This window comes from Pholcus phalangioides, unplaced genomic scaffold (assembly GCF_987345545.1).
Source record: "Pholcus phalangioides strain wild (caught in Gottingen) unplaced genomic scaffold, Ppha-v1.0 ptg000017l_1, whole genome shotgun sequence".
Classification (NCBI taxonomy): Eukaryota; Metazoa; Arthropoda; class Arachnida; order Araneae; family Pholcidae; genus Pholcus; species Pholcus phalangioides.
This window is the reverse complement of record NW_028301610.1, coordinates 6,039,988-6,058,693: the sequence shown is the minus strand read 5'-3', so window position 1 is coordinate 6,058,693 and position 18,706 is coordinate 6,039,988. Positions and strand designations below refer to the sequence as shown.

General features: G+C 33.9%; 1 protein-coding gene across 2 annotated transcripts in view; it reads left to right on the top strand.

Annotated features, from left to right (window-relative positions):
• Positions 1–8,527, top strand: part of LOC149072158 (anoctamin-5-like) — a 66,163-nt gene extending 57,636 nt beyond the window's left edge. For both annotated transcript variants that reach the window (XM_089246174.1, XM_089246175.1), the window contains 5 exons: positions 550–702; positions 2,676–2,728; positions 2,867–3,057; positions 5,468–5,573; positions 5,774–8,527. In XM_089246174.1, the coding sequence (XP_089102300.1) occupies positions 550–702; positions 2,676–2,728; positions 2,867–3,057; positions 5,468–5,573; positions 5,774–6,004 (734 nt within the window). In that variant the 3' untranslated portion in view covers positions 6,005–8,527. The remainder of the gene's footprint in view (positions 1–549; positions 703–2,675; positions 2,729–2,866; positions 3,058–5,467; positions 5,574–5,773) is intronic.
• The last annotated feature ends 10,179 nt before the right edge of the window (positions 8,528–18,706 follow it).

Here is an 18,706-nt window from a genome sequence, read left to right as displayed (position 1 = left end):
TGAGTGCTAAATCTTATTGCTAAATGATAAAAAATATGTACTAAATTCTATTTCCAAATGCTAACTTCTGTTTCTCTAAATGCTAAATTACATTACTAAATGCTATTTCTCTCATTCCCAAAAACTTTGAATTAAAGGAAGAAAACTTTGAGTTGAAAGGGAAAATTTTAACACTAAAATACATAAAAAGTTCTAGGACTGAGTGAAAACTTCGACTCAAACAGATATTTGAGGTATCAGAGTTTGGCGAATTGACTTATCTGAAGAAATGTGAAAATGTATTTTAAGTTTACTGGGGTGCAAGAATGTGATTCAGAGTATACTGGGAGTTGTGGTCCAGTAAAACATCAAGAACCACTAGTTTAGTTAGAGTTTTATTGTTTTTATTTAACCTTGCATGTACAATGTAAAGTTAAATCCTTATACACCTTTATCTTGAATAATTTATCATGGAAGTGTACTTTCAGTTAGAAAAAGTACACAAATAACCTGCCCATCTTAGATTTGTCATTCAAGTGTAATTTGTAATCAATTTTATTTTCTTTACAGTTCTCCAGTTTGGTTTTGTGACTATATTTGTTGCAGCATTTCCTCTTGCCCCTTTTTTTGCACTGCTCAACAATATTCTAGAAATCAGATTAGATGCAAGGAAATTAGTGACAACGTACAAGAGACCCGTGGGTGTTCGTGTTAAAAATATAGGTTTGTGTGCATATTAAATTATAGTTTTGCTTTAAAACATTATTAAAAAGCAAAAAGTGTATCGCATATTTCATGAACTTGTATTTTTTAGGTAAAAGCATTTAAATGAGTGAAATTGCTCAAAGTTTAAAATTTTTTATTTTACTTTTGCAAATATTTAATTTTTTGCACACTCCAAGTTTTTAAACCATTGTTTTCTGAATCTACAAACAGAAACTGGTAGTTTATTTGGATTTTTTGCTTACTCTATTGAGATAGATGAGGAAAAATTAACTTGCAAGAAGGAAAACAAAAATGCTACTATCGAACCTTGTTATCTTAAAGTTTGCAGGAGCGGGAAAAAATAAAGATGAGAGAATAAATATCAAAGTTTGATGTTTATCATAAGCAACTAGTATTTTAGATTGATATAAGAAAAAATATGATAAAGAAATTGAATATATCCAGCTTAAAAAAAAAAATTGAAGAAAAATATTTTATATCAAACTTTTTCTATTGCGGTCTAAATGGCCACTTTCCGTTGTTCCAGATAGTTTGAAAAATTTTGGTTATTCTAGTGTCACCACTACCAAGTTCAATTCATTCAACAGGTTGTTGAGTGCTAATGTATTCATTTGAAAGTATGTATCTTGAATTAAGAGGTATGCAGGGCTCCCACTCATCCTACTTTTTGGTAAAATGTCCTACTTTCTCGGTTTTGTCCTTTCTAGTTTTTGTCCTACTTTTCCACCAAATCCTATTGACAAAATTTGTGTAATTGATTTTAATTGAGCAGGAAATCATTGATATATTGCCAAATATTACAAATGTTGAAGAATGCAATTAATGATTCTGCCAAAGCAGAAATTTTATCATTTTTTAGGTTATTTTGGGGGGGGGGTGTATGTGGACTATTTGGTTGATTAATTTTTCATTTGCTTAGTTTGAGGGTTCAACAAGTATAGTAGTCATTAAAAACTTCTGTCTGGATGGGAAAATAATTTTGTATTTATTACTTCATGGTCTTGGACAGTAACTAACATTCTTCATTCAAAATTACGGTGCAAATAGGTGAAACAACAGTTTGCATTTCAAAGAAGTTGGATACATAGGCCTATTCTAGGTTTGATGATTCTGGTGCTACCCAATAGCATTCAGTGGTCTTCTGTATTTTTAAGGCATGAAGAGGCATAAACAATATTTACAATGCTCAGCAAAGAGCTAGAAATGGAAGTGTTTCATTTGTCAACACTGGCATTGAACAGTAAAATGTGAACAAATCCCTTTAAAAAATTATGGACAATGCAGTAAAACTATCTGGTTCACCTTGCCTTATTTATATCGGATCTTGTAATCTGCACATTTTGCACACTGTGTTTTTGAAAGTGGTCTCGAAGGAGCATCATTCTTAAAAAATGTATGTCTTCAAAATTTGCTGTGCATTGTCGAAGAAAGTCAACAAGCTCTGCACTTTGGAAGACTCCAAAAAAAAAAAGAATGTAATATAATTATATGAGGAGAGACAGCAAAGAATTATCTGTGGTTGCTAGTACACTGTTTTCGCCAAAAATTGGTTTTGTAACCAAGTCATTTATCATTTTGCTTTGGTTTGAGTCAATCTTATAGGAAACTGAAATAGTGCTAGGAAAAAAAAAGTTAATTGAAAATTAAATTTTTTTTTTTAAATTTGAAATTTTTTTTCCTTCAAAAAAAAATTGTTTTTCCACTATGCTATGATTATGTTGTCTAAGGGGGTTACCCTCCCCCATTCTACTTTTTAGTCCTGCGTTTTCCTACCTTTTCTCATTTTTTGAGTGGGAGCCCTGGGTATGGTTAAAAATCAGTCTGATATTGGCAAGTTAAAAAATCACAAATCTCAGGAAAGTTATGATTGATCTTCAATCAGTATTTATTATGCAAAGCAATTGTGTAATCTTTTTATTGTGCTTATCATAAAAGTCTTCATGAACACATTTCACGTCTCATGTTTTCAGGTATATGGTATCGTATTTTAGACTCAATTGGAAAATTAGCAGTTCTGTCTAATGTAAGTACCACTATGCATTAATTTTTCATATAAGATATCAACCAACTTGAGAGAAAATATTATGATGAAATATATTCAAAATAAAATCATATGAACTGCTAATTGAGAATTCCAACAAATTGAATTTCTTTTTTCCAGGGCATAATAATTGCTTTTACATCTGATATGATACCACGCTTGGTCTACAAGTGGACTGTAACTGAAGATCGTTCTTTGACTGGTTTTGTCAATTATAGTTTAGCATACTTTAATACAAGTGATTTTCCTTCTTATGTCACCCCCCGACCCTTGTTTGTAAACAGTTCTGGTGCTGAAGTTCAATTATGCAGGTGATTTTTATAACTTCTTTTTTTAATGTAAACAGTGATACCTTGGATAACGAATGCTTCTGCTTACGAATTTTTTGGCTAACAAAGATTTTCCTCTGCTAACAAATACAGATTGAGCTAACCAACATTTTTGTTGATATGAAGGCACATGGTAACTTAACACAGCCGCACTGTGCGCTGAAATTTCGCACAGATCATCATCAGAATTACTGTCACACTTGAGCCTAATAAATCCATTTTCCACCTCATAATCACTTTCTAGATGTGTATTCACTTTTTTATAATGTTTTTGCACCATTTCATGTAAAATAAAAGATTAAGCTGAGAGAAAATGCATTAAAAAAAGGGATGCCTAAGCTTGAATGATTTCAGTACACACAGTATAATTTTTGACATCAAACTGAAGTCTGGATACACGTTCTTTCAGTGTAAGACTCTTATCATCAAACTGAATTGTGTATACATTCTAGAATCTTCTCTTTTTCATCTGCATGTATGAGACACAGAAATGAGCTGATCAAATCGCAAATGGATGTCGATGCCTATGAACCTGAGTCACTAATCAGCCTACATAGTATAATATAAAATGTTCTTCAGTTTCTCATTTTCTTTCAAATTCTTATATGTCCGATTTTAGATTGCCTCATAATCCTGACTTTTAGTCAGTTTTGGTTTTATTTCATGGTGCTTCTTCAGTGTTTTATAAGACTTATCTTTAAATTTTGTGCAGTGCTTCGAACAAATTAAATTATTTTCTATAAAAATCTATGGGAAATCACATTTTGGCTAACAGTTTTCGACTTACGAGTGTATGGAACTAATTAACTTCATTACCCAGGGTGTCACTGTATTTTGGTTTTGTATTTGTGCTTTATTCAAAATCAAACTGAATTGGAGTATATATGCCCCACATGTACTTTTTACTTTATTTAGAAATATATGCAGCAAAAAGTTTTCAAAGGAAAATTACAAGGAACTAATTACATATGTACTTTCCACACTGGCTACCTTCCTGTATTATACAGATTGCAAAAAACTTACTTTCATTCAGAAGTTTCTGTCTCTCCATTCCATGATTGAGTAATGAGACTTGGCATTGTCAGTTATTTGTATGTGTACTTGAGAAATAACTCTTTTGGCTACTGAATTTTTGACTTGCTAAATCATCTCGGACTTGTTTAGAGCAAGGTACTTTATCATCTTTTGTCTTTAGTTAGCTCGCAGGAATCCTGTTTAATATTGTGATATATGCTTCAGTAGGTAATGGCGTTGAATAATAGAAGTAGAATATGGTAGTAGAATATAGTAGAATATGGCGTTGTTTTTTGTTTAATTTTCAAGACAAAATCTTCAGGACAAAAATTAATAAGCCCCTCTCAAGTATACCTTCCAATCTCATACTTGGCCTCGATTTGTAACCTTTTTGGATACAATTAAATCTTGCATTCCAGGGATCAGAAAGTTTCATAAATTTCCGATATGGGATCATTTTGATCCCAGTAGATTTCTATGGTTTCATGGCTAACAATAAAATGAAATGCTAGTATAAAATAATCCACATTCATTAAAAATATAAAAATTAAATTTCTTTTGATCATTTTCCAGAAATTAAAAATAATAATCAAATTTATTAATTGAACATTAAGTGAACTTAATTGAAAATTACAAGAGAAAAAAGGTTATTGAATTGGCCGTATATCATCAAATTATCCGCAAGAGCAAAAAATTAACTTTTAAAGCTGTGTGAGATGCAGCATTTTTACAAAAAAATTATGGTACAATTAGAAAAATAATTCAAGTTTATATACTAAAAACATAAAAAAAAGATTACAGAAAGGTACTTTTGCTCATTTTTTAAATATTTATAATTAGTACCTGCTTGTTTATTTATTTCTAAATGGTAAAAGAATACTATAGAATTTGTTCACGTTGAACAATTTTTCCCTTTGATTTTCTGTGTTTACGATCATGCTTGAATGTGGAATCAAAAAAGTTCATTTGTAAAAAACCAGTTGAAATAAAAAGAATTATAATAATAATAAATATTAGTTGAATCAATAATTATAAAGTACTAATATATCTAGTAACACCAGAAACCTAAGTATTACAATGTAGAAGATGGCAACAGTAGCATGAGTGGTGATCAACAAGCAGGTCACACGTAATCATTATTTCAGTATTAAACCAGTTGAAATTTATCTGTCTGCATAATGATTTGTCAAAATAGCTGTCTCAACATCAAATTTGTGACACCTCACATATTCAACAATAGATAATTAATAATAATAATTAAGTAAATGTTTCTTTCATACAAGCAATTGAAAATTATTTATTGTATGTAATTTTTTCACAATTCAGATTTATATAACTTACTCTTATGATGCAAACTAATGTTAGTGTAATTCAACAGATATAGAGACTTTCGTGATCCACCATGGTCTAACGACAAATATGAATTTAATGAGATATATTGGCATCTTCTTGCTGTGCGCTTAGCTTTTGTCTTAATATTTGAGGTAAAGTTTTTGTATTTTTGAAAAGTTTTGATCTTTTTTTCTTTTGGTTCTGTCTTTTGTATAACTGTCATGTTTTTTTTCAAACAAATTTATATATATTGGATGTGTATTTATTTTACGCAAAAACAAATATATTACTCAGAGTTTGTTATCAATCTTGATAAATTATTTTCATTCACCTTTCTGATTTATTTGTTCAGAATGTTATCCTGATGACAACTACTTTGGTGAGATGGCTGATACCTGATGTGCCAAAAAAACTCAGAGAAAAAATAAGGCATGAAAATTTCATTACTAATGAAATAATGATTGCTCAAGAACTTCGACGTGCCAAAGGTTTTCGCCACGTTCAGGAATACGATGTCCGTCCAGAAAATGAGCAGAGAAGTGATAATAAGACGTTCAGATCTGAAGATGTGGATATTCTTTAAAACTTACTTAAGACAAATTTTTATCTTTTTTTAATTAAAGTTTATAAGTTTTATTTAAAAGTGTTATGTGATATTTTGTTTGTTATCACGGTTGTTGTTCATATGGCTTATATGTTGTCAATTTTTGCAGTACAAAACAAAGTGATGTATGTTACTATAGCATTTATTATTTAAGTTAATATTTTAACTTCTATTCATTTTGGAAAGTGTTTATATTTTCATTACCAAAGATTGATCCTAATTTTAATAGTCTATTTTTTTTTTCAGGATAGTTTTTCTTATAAAAAGAAAATTGTTTTGAGAAGGAAAAATGCTCAAATTTTTTGTTTCTATATGTGTGTTTATTTTTATGTGCGAAGATATTTTCCTGAAGAAATGTTTTCTAAGCCATTTTTTCTTGGGTTTTATAATTGAACTTTATAATATCAATTTATAATTTTTCTCATTTTAATATTTATATAGACAATGTAAAACCATAATTTTTATAGCTTTGGGCTATAATTTTTCATTGTCGTTATTTGACATTAGAAAAATTAGGAATTTATATTTCTATACTTTAGTGTTTTTTTATTCATAACATCAAATTGCTTGTTTATTATAAAAGTGCAATAATATTTTAATCCCTTTTGGAATGGGAGCCCCATTGCATTCAATGATAGTTGCAACAGAAAACCATATGTCTCATCAAGTGTTTTTAATACACATCAATCTATATGAATTATTTTTTCCCCACATGTCTCCAATAAACTAGGTCAGCTCAAGTTATATAAATCCACATATTATATACATGATTTCTAAGACAATGCTTTTCTTGAAGCCCTTTCAGGAAAAGGATCAGGACCGTAGCATGCCTTCTCAGGGCCGACTTTTTCTTGGGGCCTCATTGAAAGCATTACTATTATGTGAAATAATTGTATATTTTTCTGTGAGTGCCTTGGTTGAGAGCCTTGATAACGTTGAGAAGAAAGAAAACTGATATTTTCTCTAGTAGGGAATAAAAAGTATATGATTTATATTATACAGTACATATAGCATCAAATGGACATATTCCAATCTATGACCTATGTGCAGTAAGAATCAGGTTATGAAAAGACCACATGGAAATTTGAGTTTAAGATTTTTTTGTGCAAAATCGAGAGAGATTTGCATTGAACATATACAAAGAATGACTATTTAACTGCACAAGAGAGAAAATCATATGCTGTAGAAGGCATCAACTGAGTTTCTTCATGATCATTGTTTTTACTATTTCTATTTATTTAACCAAGGTTTGCTTATTCAGTGCAATTGTAAAGCATCTGATAAAAACGCACAACACAGTGAGCAAATATATACAGATGTAATATGCATACAAGCTATTTCAACAAAATTAAAGGGGTGATAGCATCCATCAAGACAAACAATATTCACAATGAAGCTCATGGCCGCATTCTACTCAGAGCGTCAGAAAAACTTAAAGTTAAATGTCTTAGTTAAACTTTCAACAGTGAAAAATAAAGAGAATTAATGAAATCATAAGTTGCACAATCCCCCATTCAGATCAGAGAAAGGCTTAAAGAAGATGAACAAAGTAGTACGATGCTATGACACAGCTCACAATGGCAAATGAAAGATTCTGCCACCTGATTTGAGTGAAAGTAAAAGTAGGAAAGCTTAAAGTCAAAAGATTATTTACTGAGCTTGTGTGGGTGGAGTCCAGCTTGAGATGAAGATACTAATGAAAAATAAATTTTAAAAATAAATTCAAAAATATATATGAGAAGATAAAATTTGACAATTTTTTAAAGTGCACAAATCTGTATTTTTTGTGTCATTTCAGAACTTAGCAAAAAAGAACGCCTTGTTGACTTTGCCTATGTAATTACAGTCAAGCTTCTATAAATCTTATTCTTGGTACAGTATCTGAAAGTAATTCTAGTATTCTGTGTTACATGTTTGCCATAAATCAGAGTTTTATAATTAAAATTTGTGATAACTCAATGCAGGGCTGCAGGTGGGTCTGGTGCCATGGGTGTGAGACCAGAGGGGGCACAAATTTGTCAACATTTTAGTGAGGCAACAAAATGTATGCTTGCCCTGGCTAATCACGTATCTGGTTGTAACCCTGAGCACTGACTCAAAATCTCAAAATAATATCATGTATATGTCGTAAAGCACTTTGAGATAGATATAACTTTGACTGTTTTTTCATAAAAAGTGTAGTGCCTTTTTTCATAAATACATTCAAAATAAAATACATAATTGCGTAATGAATAGATTGAAATGTCATATTTTTGCTTTAAGCTTCATCTGCATGTTAAAGCTTATCTTACTGGCCCTTATATTCTTTAATACTAACAAATTTGCCATTTTGAAAAACATAGTGCTGTATAAATTTTGTGAAATATATATATAAGAATTGTTAAATTTTTTAACAATGTTCATGAAAGACAATATTTTTTTGTCAAGACTCTGTAACCAAGTTTCTAGCCATTAATTTTTATGCTTATAAATGGAAAAATAAAGCTTTGACTTTTAAATTGATTTTGTCTGTTTAATGGCAAAAAGAAAAAGTGATCATTTCAAGCCAGCTGTTTATCATAATTTTATTCTGATAACTCAGTGATTCTCCTCTGCTGTTAATACCATGATTCAGAGTTTGGAGCAAGACCATCTCCAGCAAATAGCAGTAATCACAAATCTAAACAGATATTTCTTCCTCTTGATTTTTTAAATGCACAAAAAATTCTTTTTTTCATTCACATTATTTTTTAGTTAAGGAAGATTTACTTTAAAGCATATTTCTTGAGTAATAAACTGTCTCTCTGTGAATTGCAGTGCATAAATTTTTAAGAAGTCACAAACTTTTTTTAATTAAAAATTTAGTTTTTACAATACTGTGTCAATTCCTTTTTAATTGGAGTGTTTCTATATATCTTGGCAATATGGAAATGACAGCTCTTCTCTCTGGTTTTCTAAAAGACCTTATTTGGTCTTATTTGTCTATCATGAGCCTTATTTGGTCTGAAATATTCAAATGCTTATATATCACTGGGGCAATTCAAAGAAGTGGAATATTGGGCAGTTTTTGTAGAGCTTGTATTTTCAAATGAATATGTAGATCCACACTCCAAAAGTATGGCCTGCCACTATTTGCACTGACCTAAGCAATAATCTACACCATGAAAAAGACAAAACATTTTGCCACAAGATGAATAAAACTAGTAAAAACAACATTGCTTGTCAAATATGAGAATAAATAGTTTCAAAACAAAGGGATAGTTTTGTAAGGATAGTTTTTTTTAATAACGTGATCTCTGTGTATTCCCCAAGGGATCTGCACGATTCATCCAGGGAATTTGTTAGTGTTAAGTTAGCAGAAACATCCATGCTCAAACCGGGATTTGAACCCAGACCAGCACAGTGAGAAGCTAGTTCCCTAACCACTCTACTGCCAGGCGGTTTTTAGTAACTTTTACACTATCATTTGGATTTAATTTTCATATTTGCCAAGACGGCATTGTTTTTACTGGTTTTAATCTATATTATGTTTGGCCGCATGTTTTACTTTTCTTTTTTATAGTTGTCATATAACAGCCACACAGAGAAATAGTCTTGGACATATTATTAGATGTCACTGGGTTTCTAACATGTTACACTGACTGTATTAAGCTACTAATTTCTTCTAGTGTGTGCGAAATTCAGTGTTCCTCTGAAGAAGCTGTTTATATAAGAACCACAAAAAGAAGTGTAAATACATATGGTATAAAACACAAAATAAATTGTTGCTTATAGGTCAGTGGAAAGGTGAAATATTGTCATGTAGAAATCCACAAAATCCATTTTCAAGATAAAGTACTCTTTCAAAGACAGTTTGTCATTCCAGTTAACATTTTAAACAAAAGAAAATGGACCAGTAAAAATTTCTCAGTCAAAACTAAAATTCCAATCATTTTAACCACAAAGAAGAGCTCAAACTGAATAGGCATCAGATCTCGCTTTGGAAGATTCATTGGAAAACAGTTGGAACACTCCAATCAAGAGGAAGAAATATTGTTATTAGGATTTCTGATTATTGTGTGCTAACCACTGAAGATGTTTGCTAAAGCTGCAAACATTCTTCATGAAACATATGGCTCTTTTCTCAATTTTTGATCATGGCTTCATTGGTGTACGCAGAGGGGGAGGTTGTAACCCCCCACCCCCTCAAGCCCAGATTACAGTGTTATTTTGCAGGAAAAAAACATACCCCCTCTTCAGAAGGAAAAAAAATTGAACCCCCAAACAACCAATAAGCCTATTCCTATTGATTAAATATGTTGAAATGTAACCAATATACTTATTGGTTGTATTTTTAAAGTTTTATAAAAGAACTTTTCTAAAACTTTTATAATGTAATGCTGTTCTAAAACTGTTTTTTTTCTAAGTCATGTATGCAGCTTGAGCTTACTTGTGTCAGAATTTGCTCATATTTTTCTGCTATGAACAACCTTTTTATGTTACAGTTTTATATGTAAATATTCCTGTTATTTAAAAAAAAATGTTAAGCAACCAAATTGTTTCATGGCGTAAGTATGAAATGTTATTTTTTATGAACAAAATTTTAAATTTATCTATTAAAAAAATTGTTCACTTTTGCAAACGGTAAGCTTCTATAGTATTTAAATGTGTTTATGTGTGTGTGTGATTTCACAAAAAGATTTATTTTAAAGATATATTTTTCAAAATCAATAACTTTTTTAGTTATTATTGCATAACACTTTTTATTTCCAGTATCATGTGATTTTTTTCTAATCTTAATGATACATGATGCATAAATTATTTCAGGTTTTTGAAATAAACCTGTTTAGTCATATCCTACACAAACATTTGCTGCGAAAGTGCAATAGATTTTTAACTATATAAATACCTTCATTACTTTTTAGAAAAATTTATTACATGGTTTTATATCATATAGCTAGTCAGTGCGGAATGATAATTTGCTCTCGTATTTGTTATAATATGTTATTGTTTCATGTTTCAAAATCTAATGTTATGCAATTACCAATTTATAGGGGATATATTTATCAAAATATAATGTATGCGCATCCATCATCGGTTTTGCCTCCATTTTTATATTTGTAGATTATTGACGTATTGATATATTAACAGCATACTTCATCTCCATTTATTTATTTTTTTTTTGATTTAAACAAATCAATAGTTTTATACAGGGATTTTAATAGAACAAAATATTTCATATTTTAAATCTCGTGTTTGTTGATTTACTCTCTGCTCCATGGGCACATTGTCTTCTCATCTGAAAACAATTGTTAGTGGGAGGAACTACTGTTATGTAAGTCAAAATAATAAAGCACTGCTCTATGTAGAGCCATTGAAGGTTACCTCAAAAGGAAGATGCTTGAACTTATATGTCTATTTGAAGACTGTTTGCTGCAATAAATCTCAATTTCAGCATTTATGGATCACATTTCATGGTATTTTTTAGATGGAAATTCCATAATTCTTGAAAGATGTCTATGTTTTTTAGTAGTGTCAGTCAGCGCATCTTGATGCATCCAAATCATCATAACCAAAAAGAAAATAAATGTTTTTTTTGTTAATTTAATGCTCCAGAAAGAGTAATCAGAAAATTATTTAGAAATATTCTTATTTTTGATTACGCTTTTGAAGGTACCATCTGTTTCTTTTCTTATAACAAAACAAATTTTCCATCCTTTTAGAAATTCTGTGCCAGTAGGTAGACTCGCCATAACCATGGCCTGTTAGAAGTTAATTTATCACCAAAAATTAAAGTGGATATTCAATTATTGTCTTAGGCTGGCATTTAATTAAACATGGTCCAAGCGATTCATTCAAGAAATTCACTTACTTGCCTTTCACCCACATCTGTGGCAGGCATAGGCGTAAACTTGTATCTGGCCCATGGGCCCAAGCCCCCCCAAAAATTCGTGTGAATGGTTTCCTCATTTCGCTATGACCAAAAAAAATTTTAACCAAAAATTGTCCTAATTATGAATTAGATAATGGAAACAATCTGCTCAAAATTTCATTTCTTTTAAATACTCCCGATGGTCTTTGGCTTTCTTGTTCATGCCAAAATTATTCTCTCTCATTTCTTTCTTGCCGCTCAGTCCCCTCAGTTTCACTCCCCCTTTTACCATAGCCCACTAAACAATGAATGTCTAGTCGGCTGTGCTGTTACTGCCAAAGGCACGACTGACTCAAAGAACTTTCTTTGAGTGGGGAGGGGTCTCTTCTCTCTCTTGTTTGCCTGGAAAAACTCAAATGTGTCTCTTCTTTTGTTCACTGTGACCAAGGGAAAGGGGGCGCATGATGCCAACATGAAAGGAAGCCCAAAGATGTGTGGTGGAAAAGGCACCGACACAAAGAACATTGGGGGCTAAAAGATGCTGGTTGTCCTGTATATACAGGACTCGGCGAGTACGTGGGAGAGAGAAGGCGCATTGCATTGTTTTTTCGGAAATTATTGGGGGGACTCAGCCCCCCCCCCCTTACAAAATTTATTGTGGGGGGGGCGGCTCAAATGTCCTCATCCCATAGGTTCCAGTGCCTATGCGTGGTGGTGGTGAGAATCGGAAGGTAAATAATATTGAAACCAAGATAAGAAAAAATGACACTCTGTACAGGATAGGCCCCGGAACCTAGGGGCTGACGCCATTTAAGCCTCCACAAGAAATTTTGTAAGGGGGCTGAGTGCGCCCAATAATAATTTCTGAAAAAGCAATGCAATGCATCTTCCTTCTCCTTCGTACGCACTTGAGTCCCGTATATATATACGGGAAAACCAACAACTTTCAGGCCCCCCACCCCCATCCTCCCAATGTTTTCTTGAAAAATATTTGGGGGAAAACAGTATTCTAAATGTCCATTCACAACAGAGAACCGAATGGCCGATACCAAAACATTTTTCTAGCCTGGTGCAACAAAATTTGACTGGGGAGGGGGGGGGGGAAAGGAAATAAAATAAAAACGAGTTAATTATAATATTGATTTATAAAAAATGTGTGAAATAAAACATAAATAAACAATTTTCAAAGGTTCAAGAGCCCCTCGGGCAGGACCTTTATAAAATTATCGAATTTGAAAGTTGTGAGGGCGACGAAATAATGTTTGCCCCAGGCTGCAAAAATCATAGTTACGTCCCCCCCCCCCTCTTCCCGTCTGGTTGGGTGCTTCGAAGATGAGAAACAAAACTAAAATTCAATAAAAAGCTGGTGCAGGGGGGGGCTATAAGTTGGCTACAAGACTCATTCATAAGAAAAATATCGCTCACAAATTAAAAATAATTTCTTCAACTGAAAAAGTAAAAATTACCTAAGGACCTTCAATTACCTAAGGAAGCAGGATGGCCACCCCTTCATGAACAGTGAAATGCATGCGCAATATGGGCACAATAAGTGATATGCAAAACGTATCTGTCTACTTAGAATTCAACAAATCATAAATAGTAAGTCCTCGGTATAACGTCACTAGGGAACCACATAAAAATGACCATAAGGGGTGATAACTTGATAATGAGTAATCCAGATTCACTTATGCTGGCAGGCACTAAAAAAATGGGACGATAATAGGCATCCCCAATACTGCAGCAGGGTCTCAGGCTGGGTTCTTTGGTGGGCCATAGCTCACGGGCCACTCTATAGTGAATTTTTTGTGTGAAAAAAATAATAGATAGGAATCGTCCCGGTCCCCTGAGTGGTGAGGGGCATGTTTATAGTGTAATGCAGTGGTTCTCAGCCTTTTTTGACTCACGGAGCCCTATCCAGTATATAATTTTTATGGCGGAACCCTGTTTGACTCGAGGAGCCCTTTTTTGTACATAATTTTTATGGCAGAGAGAACCTGTAGGCCTCTTTTATTTATCTATCAAATTTACTGATTTATATTATTTTCCTCGAGTCGCCACGGGGAGCTCCGTGGAGCACCGGTTGAGAACCCCTGGTGTAATGTATGCTTGATGACGTTAATTAGTGTTGATGTTACAACGAGGTCTTTATTGTACTTTGTCAAGCCTCTCTCGCTGTCATCCTTATATAAGATTTTAAATTGAAAATTAATTACAAAAAAATTATGTATTGATAGATTATCTTTCCATGTTTAGCGTGACCTTTTTCTTCTATGAACACAGGGTCGTAGCGTGCCTTCTCGGGGCCCCAGGACAATGCCTCGATTGCTTCAGCCTAGTTACTGGACTGTATGAACATATAGTAGTTTATTCCAGACAACTAGCTTTCCTGGGTAGATAGAACAAGGCAAAGCGCTTGGACAACGGCTATCGTGCGGAGTGATCAAAGAAAAGCCGTTGGGTCACAACAGGCAGGATTTAACCATTTTGAGGAAAACAAAGCACATGCTTAGGGCATCAGAAAAGGTCCATCACAAAAAATATTGAATTTTTTTCTTTGCTGATTGTAGATCGACTGTGACAGGAGAAGAAAATGTCATCGATGAATAATAAATCCTCTTGAACGCTCTGTACTATGGCTGTGGCAGATACCTATATTATAACAATAGACTCGTCGACCAGTTCCCACCACCCACCATTTAACAAGTGAAGTGGGGAGGGGGGGGATTCGACGATTCTGTTGAACAGTTTTCTCCTTTCTTTTTTTATATATCGCTTCCTATACGATCTCCTTCCTCATTGTGTGTACAGTATACTCCCCTGGGGAGGTCATTTATGGCGTCCTTTCAGCAGCGCTTTGATCATTGAAGTAGCCTGTACTGCAGTAGCATGACGTCTCTACAACTACCCCGGAGCAACACCTTCTAAAGGAAAAGATTGCTCCAGAAGGTGTTGCCCGGAGCAAGGCGGAGTATACACAAACACACACACATATATATATATATATATATAGGCGAATTCCGAAAAAAAAGCCATGCCAATTTGTGTGAAGAACACAAACACACACACGAATGGGCAGCCAGATGTATTGGAAATGTTTCCCTGAGGAGGCGCGAGAACTTTCTTGAAATTTGAAATTTTGTCATAGATCCATCCTCCAAGGACGTAGCGAGGAGGGGGGGGGGAGGTCCTCCTCCCGAAATGGGACAAAATGTCTGAAATAGAGGGGAAAAGATGGCCTATCCATATATTGTTCTACCACTTTGGTCCCCCTCCAAACGAAATTTCTGGAAACGGGGCTGCCGCCATCTATGCTTAGGCCTGTCGTTGTATCCTTCATCAAGGCTCAACTTGTATTAGACAGTATATTGGACAGTATTTCTTGGTAAGTACTATAGCTCATTAACAGTTTCTCTAATTTTGGGAGCATTTCGCGAGTATGTTAAAGGCTTATACAGATATTCTTGAGGCCAAAAGCTTTTATGACAAACATTGTTTGGAACAAGAATTGTTATCGAAATCCAAAGTACAATAGGACCTCGATTATCCGAGGCTGGATTATCCGGAGTTCGAAAATTACAAAACTACGGAAGGTGAAACTATGAAACTATGGAAAGAGAGCAGAGCATGAAATTATTGCTCAGACAACTCAAGTAGTTGGGGTAATATTATTCGGTGATGGTGATTAGAAAAATGAGAACAGAATATTATTATTGAAGTTATTATTATGAATATATTATTATGATCAGTTAGATCAGTGTTTCCCAAAGTGGGCAATATCAATCGCCTCTTGGGGGGCGATGAGAGAAAAAATTTTTCAGAAGGTGGGGATGGAACAAAAAGTTTGGGAAACTGGAGTGTTACCCACCTCCTTTTCTCATGTCGAAAGGCACACTGCAGTGAAATAGGAAATTCTTTTTGTCATCCTGTGATTTTCCAATCTAGCAATCACATGCAGAGAATGTTTGGTGCCAATATCGATTTTCTAGTCGCCATGATGTCCTGGAGTCTGGGATTTGTCAAGCTTTGGTGTATCCCCCTAGAAAATCCTTGGGAAAAAAGTTCATTTTCAAGTCTTAAAAGTCCTTGAAAACATTATAATCATTTTCAAGTGCTTTTAAGAGTGCTTGAATTTTTTTTACGTGAATTTCTGCCATCAATTTTTGTCTTACCCTCCCCCTAAACTATGTTCGGCTGAGATGAAAATGAGTGGAACAATAACTATGAGTTACGGCAGTGTTTCCTCAAAGTGTGCGCCGTGGCTCATGGGGCGTAGCTATCTTGTCAGGGGCAAGGCTGTAACTAGGATTTTTGCCGCCCCCACCATTTTAAAATTCGATAATGTTTAAATAGTGTTCTTTGTTTCCACCTGAAATTTTCCACCCCTTAAATTTTTCCACCTGGGGCAGTTGTCCCCTCGCCCCCCCCCTCCAGTTCCGTCCTTGGTCAGGGGCGTCGCGACAAGCTGGAGATATTGATTTGTATGCTTATTTATTTATTTTTTTTTGAAGTGGTTCTTTTATAAGTAAAAGTTTCTACCAAACTATTCTGGGGAGCCGCAAATGAACCATGAATTGGGCAAGACTGGGCCGTTGGTAACAAAATGCGGAAAACCACTGAGTTACGGGACAATGTTCAAATCAGAATATCATTTGATCACTTTTGTCGCACCACGGTCATTTTCTGCACACGAGGGCTAATTAGACCGGGGCCTACAATTTATTGCCGATTTCGAACGGCAGGCTTGTTTTTTATACTCATCGAGAGGTTGGTGCGCTAACCCCTCGATGGGGGACTCCCTGTGGTAGCAATTTTTTCTGCGGTCATGTCACCATTTTTGTTGTACCCCTGTGTCTGGAAAGTTTCCTGACAAGGACGAACCGGGTATCAAACTCGTGACACCTCTAAACATCCTTTGGCTCTTTAGGCGAGTGTATCTTATCGACCTGGGCTAACGCACCCCTGAAAACAGAATATATGATCACGCATACCTGAGGTATTTCTCAACTTTGAAAGGTGTTGCTAAAATCTGACAGAAAAACACTGCACTTACGATCTTGCTGCGAAATTATTTCAAACTTAAATTTATGAATGACAGTTTCATACAGGGCCGCAACTAGATGCATTGTCGGCCGGGACAAGCACAGGCCCCCTTTTAATGTTGTTTACGCCCCCTTTTTAATGTTGAAGGAGAGATTAAAGGGTGAAATTGGCACACCCTCTAGTCCAGCGATAGCAGTACTAGACCCCATTGCTCTCCACTAGTTGCGGCCCTGCTAAAATTTTCTAAATTTTTCTTAAAACTCTTCTAGATTGTTCTGCAGTAGCACTAATTCTTCTGTGCGTACGTCGCAGATTTCGGCATATTCTGCTTTGGGGATTGTATAAGAAACATTAGAATTAAGTATCATTGTAAATAATTGTTGAAAATTTATTTCCCAAAATGAGAAGCGAACATCAGCTAGACGCGTTTTGGAACTGTATAAAGTTCCTTCAGTTGCAAAGAAAAATATAAATATTTAGGATAAACATCCTTTTTCGACTCTGTCTTGAACAGCGTGTAACTTCCACTATAAGGAGTGTTTATCTTTTAATTTTTCTTTGCTACTGAAAGAAGGAACTTCATACAGTTCCGAAACGCGTCTAGCTGTTGTTCGCTTCTCATTTTGGGTATGGTTACGTTGTTTCCCTAGTAACCTTTGTGTCTCACTTAAAAGGTGTTTCATTTCTATTTACTGTAGTATTTTCGAAAGAATTCATAGTTATTGTAAGTAACATCAGAATTCAGTATTATCTATATACAGGGTGTCCTGTAAGTGCTAATATGGCCTTTATCTCATCAACCATCCATCGTAGAGGAATGATTCTAATTCGAAAAATGCTCGAAAGGCGTTCAAAAATTACCCTGTACCAGTTTTGAGAGTTAAAATACAGTGTGTCACAAAATAAAAAAAATCTGAATTTTTGTACTATCCCCTGTCCTATAACTTCCAATTAGAAAGTTGTTGCCCTGTCTCTCCTGATGCCAAAAACAAATTCCATGTTTTCTTAGTGCAATATTGACAGAGATATTCAAATTCAAAACTCGGAGGAAACTTTGGGAAGAACAGCATTAAATGCGGAAAAACCATTTTACCCGCATTTAATGTTGTTCTTTCTGAAAAAACTTGATTTTTTTCAAAAGAGCTGAGCTCAATGCTTTGTTGACTTTTTGCTTTTATATAGAAACAGAACAACAAAACATGATTTTTTTGTTTAAGCTTTTATATATAAAGCATTTTTTTTATTTTAAATCTTTATCAAAACTGGGTAATTTCAAACGAACTGCCTATTTTCAAATCTTTATTCAAAACTGATCAAAAACATCATAAGTGTGTTTGAGATTTAAGAAACAGTAATGCATGTCAATCTTAGCACGGTGTTTTGAGTAATTTTTTTGTAATGAAATTTTTCTTGATTTTAATTTTATGAAATATGATTTTAAATTACAATAGTTTTTAATTTTTGATTTCGAGATTTCTGTAGGGATATTTTTACAGAAGGGGAGGAGGGGGGGTTTCATTTCCAATAAGGTTTCAGTTATAAGATTTTTGCATTTATACGACGCTTTGACCCGCTGTTTCGGCGGCATGATTGAAACCTTGTTTATACGACGCGTCGTATAAATGAGGTTTTGTTGTATAGGACCTGAGCCACCCCCCCACCCAAACATTTTCAATAACTTTACGCCTATGGTGGCAGGCATCTTTAGAGGTTTAGTAGCACATAAGTGTCTGTGATAAAACAAGACTATGCCTTTCTTGCTTGTGGGTGAAACGTTCAAAGTTAATTTTTTGGATCATGGTCTAACAATC